At 39.2% G+C, this 13,134-nt stretch overlaps 1 protein-coding gene across 1 annotated transcript; it reads right to left on the minus strand.

Annotated features, from left to right (window-relative positions):
* Positions 1 to 7,010: 7,010 nt before the first annotated feature.
* On the minus strand, positions 7,011 to 11,429 carry GSBLH_T00004202001 (uncharacterized protein; the record flags this gene model as incomplete). The annotated part of the gene is made up of 1 exon (XM_013043057.1): positions 7,011 to 11,429. One exon carries the CDS (start codon positions 11,427 to 11,429, stop codon positions 7,011 to 7,013), a length of 4,419 nt encoding a protein of 1,472 aa, XP_012898511.1.
* Positions 11,430 to 13,134: the final 1,705 nt, after the last annotated feature.

Genomic DNA, 13,134 nt, shown 5'->3' on the forward strand with positions numbered 1-13,134 from the left:
TGTTTGTTTGTTTGTTTGTTTGAAACCGATTCTTGATCACAATTCATGATTCTATAAATTATCAAAATATCAATCCTACCTGATTATTATGATGTTCTTCTTTACCATTTTAACAATGATACTGAATTATGATTGTTTCAATCAATCAATCAATCAATCATTGTTTTCGATCATCATCATCATTATCATCATTATTACCAATGACCCAATGATCACATATTGAACATTCACAAATGATGAATCCAATCTACCAATAATAATAATAATAATAATATAGAAATGATGGTTTGAATAGGTTTGAATAAGGATTTGTTCAATATTGATAGGAAACTGCTTGCTTCGAATAATCATATTCATAATCATCATCATGAATAATAAGATTGGATTTGCTAGTGACACAATGGAATGGTTGGAATCGATTGATATTGGATGATAATTCACATTTGTGAATCCATTGTTAAATCGGTAGATAATACAATACAATACAATACAATACAATAGAATGATTGATATTGAATTAGGATATTGATTTTGACTTATTGAATAGGAATAGATCACTGTATACATAGAATAGAATAGAATAGAATAGAATAGAATAGAATAGAATAGAATAGAATAGAATAGAATAGAATAGAATAGAATAGAATAGAATAGAATAGAATAGAATAGAATAGAATAGAATAGAATAGAATAGAATAGAATAGAATAGAATAGAATAGAATAGAATAGAATAGAATAGAATAGAATAGAATAGAATAGAATAGAATAGAATAGAATAGAATAGAATCCGATTGAATAGCATTGGAAATCATATTGGATTCACCATTCAATCAATCCAACTATCATTTGTTTGTTTGTTTGTTTGTTTGTTTATCAATGAGTCACAAAACATGGATTTATCAATTTGATAATAATGGAATCAAATCGGATGTGTTTGATACTTGATAGTTGTAGTTCGTAGTAATATCAATCGTGGTTTCACAATTCGATATTTGGATGGAATGTCGTGTTCTTCAATATCACACAAACCACTCATTCACTCAATCAATCAATCAATTAATGGATGAAAGATAGCTTATTCAAAATGCAAATGAATGTTGAATATCGTAAAGAATCAATTCATCATTCACACTCAATAATACTGATAAGAATAGAAAGGCTGTTCAATCCATTGATCGATTGAATGAATGAATGAATGGTGTGTATTTGGTTAGTTTTCGATATCCATTCATCATCATCATTATTATTATTATGATTGTATCATCATCCACATTATTCATCGGTCTATTTCAGCATATTGAATACCATTAGATCACTTTGGTATTGTTGATCATGAATAGAATGATTGGATAGGATCGATCAATCAGAATCAGAATCAGATTGATGATGAGTATTCAACCATCAATCCTCGTGATTATTATTATTATTAGTAGTAGTAGTATTTGTTTTTGTATTTGTTCGATTATCAATGATATAGAATCGATCGAATGATTCATTGATAGCGATCCAATCGACTGATAGAATTATACAATTGATTCGATCGAATCCAAATGGAACAATCACTCAAACACATTGTAGTCTCAATGGTTGTTTTGCAATTGAATCGATCGAGATTCATGAAATCATTATGTTCGATCATTGTATTAGCTGGAATCTATCATTGTGCTGTATTGCATAACAATACTCTTATTTCTTTCTTTCTTTCTTTCTGATCATTATTATCATTATTATCATTATCATTATTATTGATATCATTCAAATCATTAGATCCCATTCGAACAAGTCAATATGGAATCAGCATTGGATAATCACAATACAATAATGAGATATATTGTGAGAACCATTTGTGTTGTGGTTTGAATATGAGTATTTCGATAATGAGTTTTCTTGGAATCCATTGTTTGATTGTATATTCAATATGCTGTTTGTGATGTTACACCGATGAATCCACAAATCACATATTTCGAATGAATCTTGATCGAACGACTTCAATCGAATCGTTTTGACAAGATTCATTGCACTTAATCCAATTGAATCAATAGGAATCGACACAATCCATATTTGTTTGTTGAGATAGTATTAATTTGGATAATACTCAATGATTCAATATTCTTTTGTTTTTGTTTTTGTTTTGTTTTGATGTTGCTTATCTATTTTTGATTATTCCATTTTTCATTTGTTGTTATTGTTGTTGTATTTCAACTTTTGGAATTGATTGTAGTTCATTTGATTATTTCATTTTCGATTTTGACTTTTAGTTTATTCTTGTTTGTTTTGCTATTCTTTAGTTTTCTTTGTTTCTTATTTTCTTATATTTGGGCATTTTATTCCTCTTCCTTTTCTTTTGTTTTGTATAATATGATTCTAATTTGTTTTTAGTTTTTCTTTTTTGTATTTTCTTTTTTTTATTATTTTCTAGCATTCATCTCATTATTCACTATCCACCAGACAAATTGGATTGTGTCGATTCTTATTGATTCAATTCTCATAAGGAAATATGTGATTATTTGTTTGGATTGTTCCATGTTTTGTTTTGCTTATTTCTGTTTGTTTTCTGTTCATCATCATCATTATTATCATTATTATATATCCATTTTAACCAATCATCGAATCAATAATGTGCCATCAGTTTGAAACAACAATACAAATTCCACAGATCATTGTAAAATGAACCAGATAGAATTGTTCCAATCATAATCAATCGAAATGTGTTCCTATTAAACGAATCAAATCAAATCAAATCAAATCAAATCAAATGATCAAGCGGAATAGAATGAAATACAATGAATCGAATCAAATCAAATCATTTAACAAGATAAGATAAGATAAGCTTAGACTTACCAAATAGGAATTGAAATCTATGAAAATCATATGAAATCAATTCCATTCTATTTATCAACAATACTCGAATCGATTTCGATTGAACATACCCCAATGATACAAGTAGATTGACATTTTGAAACAGATTTGGAATATCTATTTACCATCTCTATTCAATATTTAGATCCATTTTCCAATGTCACCAAAACGAGGACAACAGAAACTCCATTATACAGAAGTTAGTGATGTTAGACTTGGAAGATCCAAAACAAATCATAACCAATCAATTCATTCATACTTAGAATTGTCAATGAAGTTGAATCATCATCATCCCATCTTTCTCCCCTACCTTCCAGTATCCGATATCATATGATACATATTATTGTTTTTACTTCTTATTCATTCATTCTGCTTTCCTTCATTCAATCATTCATAGATTAATGGATCATTGATTGTCATAAAGGAAACACTTGATTCTTTGCTTTCATTGATTCCATTTCTTCTTTTGTTGACAAGGAATATTGTTATCGATTTTGATGGTCTGGAATCAATGAATGAATGGTAGGGGAGAAAGAGAGAAGTAGCAATAGCAGCAGCAACATTCACAGCAACAACAATTAGAATAGTAGTTGTAGTAAGCAATGGACCAAACTATCTATCAAATGATTTAATCAATAATCAGAACCTACAATACGAAATCATTTCAAATCAATCCGATTGATGATTCGTGACAACAATCAATCTTTCCATGCAAACCGATAATCAAATGATCTTCTCTTCATTTATATTGAAATCTGAATCGATTCATATAGATTCATTCAATTATGTGGATTGTTTGAAATTGATATGCATTCTTAATATTTGTTTGTTTTCACATATCGAGTTTGTTCTTCATTTCGATCATTCCACATAACAATCTAATTGATCTATTATCCAGAATCGATCAGTAAGTATTATTGATTGATTGATTGATTGATCCATGATAATAATAATACTCATATTACCAATAATATGACTATTATCATGGATTTGGTTCTTTCCTTTTTCTTTATTAAACTACACATATGATTGTTTCAATATCTCTTTCTATGATGATTACTATTATTATTATTATTAATCATCAATAGCTATGGATTGTTCTCAGATATTCTTTTTCTTATTCCTTTTACTGTTCTTATTCTCATTATTGCCTGTTATTCACATACACATTGTTTGTTCTACATCAATTTGGTATTGATTCGATATCGGACACTGCGTTGAGTTCACAATTCATCCATTTGGATTATTACTCATGTTATTGTTCGTTCCTATTATGTTGTTGCTGCTCATTACTTCATTTCATTTCATTTCATTTCTGTTTTAGACATTGCTTTTGAACACATAATCTTATTATTCTCATTGATTTCTATTACTGTTATTATTGTTGCTGTGCCATTTTAACGAATTCATTGTCGTTATTATTGTTATTTGCTTTGTTGTTTGATAGATTCATATTATGAAAGAGTATACAGAATAGGTATCGATTCAATCAATCAATCAATCAATCAATCATGCGTTAAACAGTTCTAAAAGCATGAACAAATGATTGATTGAATGAATGATTGAATCGATGACATTATTGATGCAGAATTACAGTTCATTGGTTGTGATAAAGGTCTTTGTTGTTTTGTGAATCACTCCACAGAGAAAGAATCTTTCGTTCATTCATTGATTCATTCAATGATTTGTTGGTTGATTCAATCATTCAGTCAGCCATCCAAACCAAAGTGAATCAAATATGATACTATGAATGAATATAGAATAGAATAGAATAGCATAGATTGAATGAATAAATGACATTTTTGTTACTGATTTACAGATCATTGGTTGTGAGTAGTGTATTGAGATTGTCAATCACTTCTTAGATAAGATATTATTCATTCATTCATTGATTTGATCGTATAATCATTCAAATATCCCATTGCAATTCACATTATTGGTCCACTTTATACAGATTTAGCGATATTTCCTTGTCAACAATCCATCATTCATTCTTATGGTACAAAATATACATAATCACAGTATGCACTCAATTCAAATCGATGTTTGTAGGATTACTCATTCATTCATTTGTTTACTTTTCAGTGTTGAATTGCTGAAATCGTATCGAATCCAACTCCAATATCACAACCAATCACATTCCCATTCATTTCGATTCTCTCTCATTCACTCTTCATTATCATAATCACGTATTACAATAATAATAAATAACTAATACATATCATTGAATGGATTAAGATCTTAAGCAATGAATACTATTTCTTCTTTTCGTTTCTTTTCTCCTTTCATTCATCCATTCATGGTACAAACCATCTCCATGCTATGCAATCTTTGTACATCCAACTCATATTCATTCAATAGATTGTGACCAATTACACAAATCATTCCAGTACTATTCTATTCACATATAGCATACAATCTGTGATAATATCTAGGAATCATTCAGTTCCAACCACTATATACCAATCATTGTGCATTCCAACTAACAATAACGGAATTTACTACAAACTCCAATCATTCATTCATCGATTGGTTATTCCAGTACTAAATGTCAACAGTATTGTTCCTGCTACTCAGAATTAGTTATTTTATGAAAATGGATTTAACAGAATCAAACATTGTGTTAAACCAATGAAATGACAGAATCGTGTTTGTCTGGATTTTGTTTGTTATGAAGCAAAACTATGCATGATCTATGTAATTCGTTTCAGGATGTGCTAAAACAGATCCCTGTGAAATATCATCATTTCAGCTATTGTTCGTCATAATTTGTGAAAATGACTTCATTTCCATTGCTACTTCAAACATATGTTATTTTCTACTATTCTATTACATTCTAGTATTGTTGTTGTTTTCATTCATATTGGACATTTCTGATTATTCCATACTTACCTATCTTATTTTCACAGTATTCTATTCCATGGAGCATACTAATAAACCAAAATATACAATCAATCACAAATACACATTATTCTATCTTTCCATACAGAATAATGATGATGATGATGACAAAACATCAACTATTCACAATCAATACTATTGAGAATAACTATTGTGAAGACTCTTGTTTGTTAATACTGCTCATTCCTTCTCTCAGCTTAGAACACGAACTAGCAACATTATTAGTTGTCACATTTAGCATGTGAATTCATTATAGGCTTTGATACAATTCATATCACACAATATGCACAAAAATGAAACACAACTATGCATATCTGAATATGCTAGTATTGATCAATTGTATGTTCAATATGACTAATGATTAACAGCAAATGATTATCGATATTTAGCAGAAATAAGAATCACTATTATAAGGACTAGTGATAATGGCTATACTATATTTATTGTAACAACAATACATGATCCTGGTTATAGTATTGCAAGATTAGCCAACTTTGTGTTGAATAGATTGAATAGACATTATGAAACTATGAGAAACATTATCCATTCACATCAAAAATCAGTTGTTTCGACTTATAGAGTTTTATCAAATGTTGATACTTGGATTGCCAATGATTATTCTCCAAATCAAGTGTTTCTTCTCACTATTTCTAAATCTGAAAAAGAGGTTGTTACTCCCAATTCGGATAATCTTTAAGTGTCATTTCGGAATATTTATTATCCTCGTGAATCAATCGTTTTTTGGAAACGAAATGTGTGCTTTAATCAAGTGACTCTAACATTTCAAATTGAAAATGATACAGAAATAGTACAATATCGTTTATCATAAGGGAAACATACTATAGATAAGATAGGTAGTGATACAAATAACAATGTAATCGGCGTGATACACGATTATCAAGCCCCACAATACATGTTCAAGTCTTTCCGTATATCCGCCATTCATACTAATTCAAGATATCTTAATAGTGTATATATAGAAGTGATTCTATTTGTGATAATCCATTATTTCCTTTTTATCAAGGATCAAGTATTCGTAGTATTGATTTGATTTGGTATTTGATCGATATTTACTCATCATAATGCCAATTTGAGCAACACCTATATGATTATCAAATGATATTTCGAATAGATTTGGTATATCTGAATTCTTGAGTTCTGTAAAAAATGTTGTAGGGATGAGAACGGTTTATCAAGAATCGTTCAAGAAGTCTCAACTTGTGAATTTATAGAAAGAGTAAATACCATCATCATTTAATACTAACAATCCATACATTAAACACATAGTTACAATCTAATTGTAATGAGTGGAACTGGAGGAAAGGCAAGAAGTAAGTAGTCTTGGAAGCAGGCTTCTTAGGCAGGGTCTTTCTGTCTCTCTTGACCATGAAGAGATTGCCGAGAACCAGCAGAACCACACCGATGATGATCAGAACAATTCCAATCAAGAAGTACAGATCCAGCTTATCCTCCACACAGAACGAAGTCGGAATCGCCCACGTAGCCGAAGCCTTGTCCTGGTTCAACACGCACGTTCGCTCGCTCACTCCCTTGTAGCCAGAGATCTGCGTGCAATCGTACGAATAGCTCTCGTTCGCGGCGGTTCGCGGGAAATCGGCCATCGCCTCGCAGTGAGGCACCTCCACAGTGAGGAAGATCGTCACGTTGGCGCTGCCAGCAGAGTTGCTCGCAGTCACCACGAACTCCGTGCGATCCAAAGCCGTCGCCGAGGTTCCATAGATAGCACCCGAATCCGAGGTAATGCCCATTCCCTCGGGCAGATCCGGCGAAATCGTGAACGACTCCACCGTTCCGTTGTACATAGCGCTCAATCCTTCGTAGTTCACGTTGGTGGTAACCACGATCTCCTTCTCCTTGTAATCCAGATTGGTCGGCAAGTCCAGCACGCACTCGTCCATCTTCAGAATCGACAGTTCGCCATTGCTGCAAGTACGATACGCCACACCGTGGTAGTTCTCGGGGCAGGGCTCTTCGTAGCGCTCTCCGTGAGCCAGCGAGATTCCCTCCACTCCCGAGCAACCAATCGGCGTGACCGTGATGGTCACGGTCGCCTGGGCGGAGCCCGCGTCGTTGCTCGCAGTCACAGTGAAGGTGTAGGTGTCCGCCTCCTTGATCGATCCGGCGATCACTCCGTTGTCCAGCAGCTGCAGACCACTGGGGAGCGAGGGGCACGAGAACACGTCCACCTTGTTCAACACAGAGGGCTCGATGCGGATCGCTTCCAGCGAGTCGCAGCTCATCGAAGCGGGCGAATAGGAGAAGCTGGAAGGAGCCAGCAGCGTGCATCCCTCGTAGTTGATGGGCTGGAACACGCCATTGACACACTCACGCGTCGCCATGCCCGAATAACCTTCAGGACACACAGCAGCCTCCGAGGTCGCTCCGTTCATCGCAGCAGGGAACTCGTCCAGAGCCTCGCAGCCATTATCTTCCACCGTGATGCTGATCGTCACCGACTTGGATTCCGCGCTGTTGGTTCCGGTAATCTCATAATCGGCAGCAGGCGAAGCCACAGTGGGCGTACCCGAGATGGTTCCGTCCTCACCCAGCACCAGACCCTCCGGCAGATCCTTGTTGCATGAGATCGAAGGGAACGCTCCGTCCGTCAGCAGAGAGATCGGGGTCAGTTCCTGGTTCGTCTTCAGCACGATCGAGCTCACTCCGTAGGTGAAGAAACCGCTCAGACGCGGCGTGCAGTGCTCCAGACTGGGCTCCTCGAACTCGCCTCCCATGCAGCGAGCCATCGCGTAACCCGTGTAGTACTCAGGACACACAGCCACCGAGTACTCGCCGTGGTTCGTGGCCAGATACTCATCCGTGGCCTCGCAGTTCACAACGATCGAGGTGAGAGAAATCTCGGTCTGCAGCGATCCAGCCGAGTTGGTCGCCGTGATGGTGTACTTGTTTCCAGTCTGCGTGCTCTGCAAAGCTCCGGAAATCACTCCAGTGGTGGGATCGAGCGTCAGATCGGCAGGCAGCTCGGGAGCCACGCTGTAGGACTCGACCGATCCGCTGACCGTGGGCTCGAAGGACTGCTCCTTCTGGTAGATGATGGTCACTTGGTTGTTAATGCCGTAGACCACAGCGATGGGAGGCAGCAGCGTGCACTGGTTGTCCTCTTCCTCCTCCAGCTGGTTGCCCGTCGGCGTCGACACGTAGTTACGATAGATGAAGCCAGTGTATCCAGTGGGGCAGGAAATGAACGCCTTGCTGCCCACGTACGCGCTCGAATAGTTGTCCTGCGAGGCGCAAATCTCAGCAGCCTTGGTGTTTCCGAAGTAGACCTCGGCCATTTCGATACCCTGCAGATTGGACTTGTAGGCCTCCAGCTTGTACATGTTGTAAGCCACCGTGTTCGTGAACGTGTACTCTCGGTTGTAGCCGTAGCCATTACCATTCTCCCAGGTAGGCTGCTGCGCCATCAACAACTGCCAGGTCGCACCATTATCGTTCGATCCGTACAGATCCAGATGCTTGGGACGACGATCCCAGTTGTTACCAGCATAGAAGCGAAGGTAGTTGATGATCACACGGCGGTTGTTGTTGTAGGTCCAGGCAACCCACACGTGGTACGTTCCAGACACAGCACCTGTGTTCAGGACGGTGAACTTGTTCTGTGTGTTCTTATCGAAAACGTTGGCGTTGGTCTCGTGCCATGTGGGGTCATCATAACCGAAATCCGAAGCGCTCATCGTTCCATCCACCACCAGATCGGTCGAAGTGTACACGAACTCCACTTCCACGTTGAACTCGTTCTCTTCAGGGACGCTGATCGTGTGGGTTTCCACGCACAGCACGTTGTTCTGGTTGGAGATGTGGCTCATATCGATCGAGATGCGAATGCCCGAAGCGGCCTCCGCCTCGGTCACAGGCTGCGTCAGATGGTCCGTCGGTCCCTGAGGCAGGTTGTAGCGAGCATTCTCCTTGTCATCGATGTACAGAATGAAACCTCCACGCGTGTGCACAGTCACATCCATGGTGGCATAGGGCAGAGCCGAGTACAGATTGAACGTGGTGCAGTAGTAGGCAGCAGTGTACTGAGGAGCAGGCATATCGGCGAGCTTGCTGGTCTGCCACTCGCCATTGAACGAACTCGTGTACCAGTTGGAAACAGGATCAGTGTTGTCCATCAGATAGCGCCAATCCAAATCATCGCTGTAGCCCTCTCGAGGGAAGAACGATTCCGTCTTGGGAGTCACGCTTCCACCCACAGTGAACGAGGTCAAAACCTTCTTGGAGGCCGTCAGAATCTCAAGACTACCCGGCCAAGCGACACGCGAATAATCCTTCATAGTGATCTGGTAGTTGCGCAGACCCAGGCAATAGGGATGATACATGTACAAAGCGTTGTTGTCAAACTCGCTGCGGCTACCCACCACAGTGCCCGAAACAGGATCCACCAATTCGTATCCCATGTAATAACCACGCGAGCCAGTATCGGTGATGTGGACATACACAAGGGACTCGTCTCCAGTGCACTGCTTGATATCAATGGCCACAGTGGTGTTGAAGGCCTCGCCGTTGATCGAGATACCGGTGATCGTGTACACACCCGAAGCGGTCTCGGTGGGAGTTCCGTAGATCGCTCCGTTGCTTCCGAATTCCAGACCAGCGGGCAGAGCGGGGCTCGCAGAGAACTCCTCGTAGTAGGGATTGGCAGGAACGATGGGCTCGATCGGGACGTTGACGATTCCACTGACAATGGCAGCAGGAGAGAAGGAGAGATCGGGAAGTACCTTGTCCGTGTTCTCCTCCAGAAAATCGAACAGAGCCAGCTCCACGGTGGTGTTCTCGGGCGCAGCCACAGCGGTGAACTCGAGCTTCATGCCCTGGATGGCCACAGGGTTGGAGAGGTAGAAGCACTGGCGCTGAGTACGCTTGGTCCAGTACACACCCGTGTAGGTTCCCACAGGGGTCCAGTTCTCTCCGTTCAGAGTGGACACAGTGAACGCAGAAGGCTCGTTACCCGGAGCGTTGGCAGCGGACACCAGACAGAACTTGTTCACTTGCTGGCGACGATACTGCGAATCCGTCCACTGGAACTGGAGGAAGGATCCGCTCAGCTCCGCGCTCCACTTGCTCGCGATGTTTTCGTTGAAAGCGTTTCCAGCAGTACCGCCAGAGGCAGAGAAAGTTAGCTGAGTTCCATGGGCGAGATCGGCAGTCGCCGCACGCAGATTCAGAGTGGTAGTGAAGTCAATGGCTCGCTCCGTGGCATCTCTGTTCACAACAGCAATAGCGAACACATTGCTTCCCTCCTTCAGGTAGTTGGCACCCACCAATCCGACGAGCACATGAGGCTTCAAGCTGTTGCTATTGATCGTGGAGGTGCTTCCAGAAGTCACCTCTCCTTCCACGCCCACACGGTACACTTCAACACCGTTCAGATACACAACCACACCCGCACGGCAGTTCATGTTCAGCTCGTAGCTGTTGTAGCCCTGGATGGTGTCCATCTCCACAGTCGAGCGGAACAGCCACACAGACTGCGACACCGTGTTGCCTTCGGTCAGAGTCGTCCACGAACCGCCGAACTCCACAGTGTTCCATCCCTCAGGCACCGTTCCGTCAGCCAGATAGGTCCACTTGTCCATCTCTCCGTTAATCAAGAACTTGTTCGAGAACGTGATGCGATCGCCGTTTCTCATTCCAGAATACACTCCAATGAAGAAGCTCGCCGCAGTGTGCGTGTAGGTGTTCAGCGTGATGGACGATCCGTCCACCCATTTCTCAAATCCATTCTCCGTGTGGAAGACCATCTCATAACTTCCTTCAGGCAGACAGAAATAGTCGGTCTGGGAGGTCGACGATGTGTCACTTCCAGTGTAAGAATTGTACACTTCGATCAGATTGACCGACTCCACGACTTCTCCATTGGACACGATATCGTAGCTCTGGCGAGCACGGCGATTTCCCTTGATCGCATCGATCTTCACACGACGATATCCATTGCCCAAGCAGGTATGGAAGTTGATAGAGACCACACCAGTCACAGGCTCCTCCACACCCGCCAGCGTAGCCGACACGGTGTAAGTCTTCTGACCCACCTCCACACCCGAAGGCACGGTTCCCGCAATGAGACCGGAGTTGGGGTTGATCGACATGCCGTTAGGGAGAGCGGGGGTGATGCTCCAGTCGGAGAATCCCTTGGCGACGGTTCAATATTCTACTACTGATAACTATCACATTGATAGTTCTATTATTCAAAATGTGCAGGGATGCTTGGGTAAAGAAATGACACCAAATGGCTGGATTTCACTCATATTGAGTAATAGAGAATGTGTAGTATTGAAATTCGATAATGGAGTATTCATGAATCAAGGATTTGTGGTCAATGAGCAGAAAGTGTTGAAAGTGTTTGGAAATCATCAAATTGGTGCTATTTCATATAATGAAGAACAATCCATAGAAGTAGAAGGAATCGTGGATTTGGATCATGGAAGTCGATTTGAAGGATTGGTATTGGCAGAAAACAAGTTGGGAATTCCATTTGGATATGGTGAAATGTATGATGATGATGGAATATTGGTGTACAAGGGCATAATGATCAATTGGAAACGATTTGGATATGGAACGAGTTATCATAATAATGGATGTATTGAATATGAAGGATATTGGTGTGATGATAATCGATTTGGAATTGGAAAAGTGTATGATCGATATGGCAAATTAGTGAATGAATGTGAATGGTGCAATGGAAATGAAAGTATTATTGAATATGTAGGAAATGGTTCAGAACCACTGAATATCGGAATGAAACATTTGACACTGACTGACAATTGTGTATTGGTTGATTGGGATGTTTCATTGTTGTATAATTTGGAATCAATCGAAATCGGCAATGAATGTTTTGGATCGGTGAAAACATTCAAAATCGATGGATTGAATCGATTGAAAACTATCAAAATCGGATATAATTCGTATATGCAAGTAAAGTAGGATGGCATTGAGGCTAAAGATGTTGGTGATTTTGATCTGTTGGATAAGGTCAACAACTTATTGAATTGTGAATCATTGGAATCTATTCAAATTGGCACAATCGAAAAGGATCCATACAATTTCTATTATAATTCATTTGCGATTCGAGGTATTGATATGATAGAGAATGTTTGAATGATTAACTCTATTAAAGTTGTTATCCATTTTTTTAGTTGGTAATTGTTTCATATATCCTCGTTCTGTGACATTGGAAAGAATACTTCTTATTGAATAGAAATAGTAGATATTTCTTGTCTTCGAAATATCAATTGACTTAGTTTATTCGAGTATGTTTATTCAGTATTGATGTCAAGGTTAGCATGATTAATGTGATTTCACTATAGATGTTTCCTTAATTTTCGTTTATCTTGTCCA

The sequence above is a fragment of the Blastocystis hominis genome, assembly GCF_000151665.1.
Source record: "Blastocystis hominis, Singapore isolate B (sub-type 7) whole genome shotgun sequence assembly, scaffold_6".
NCBI lineage: Eukaryota > Bigyra > Opalinata > Blastocystidae > Blastocystis > Blastocystis hominis.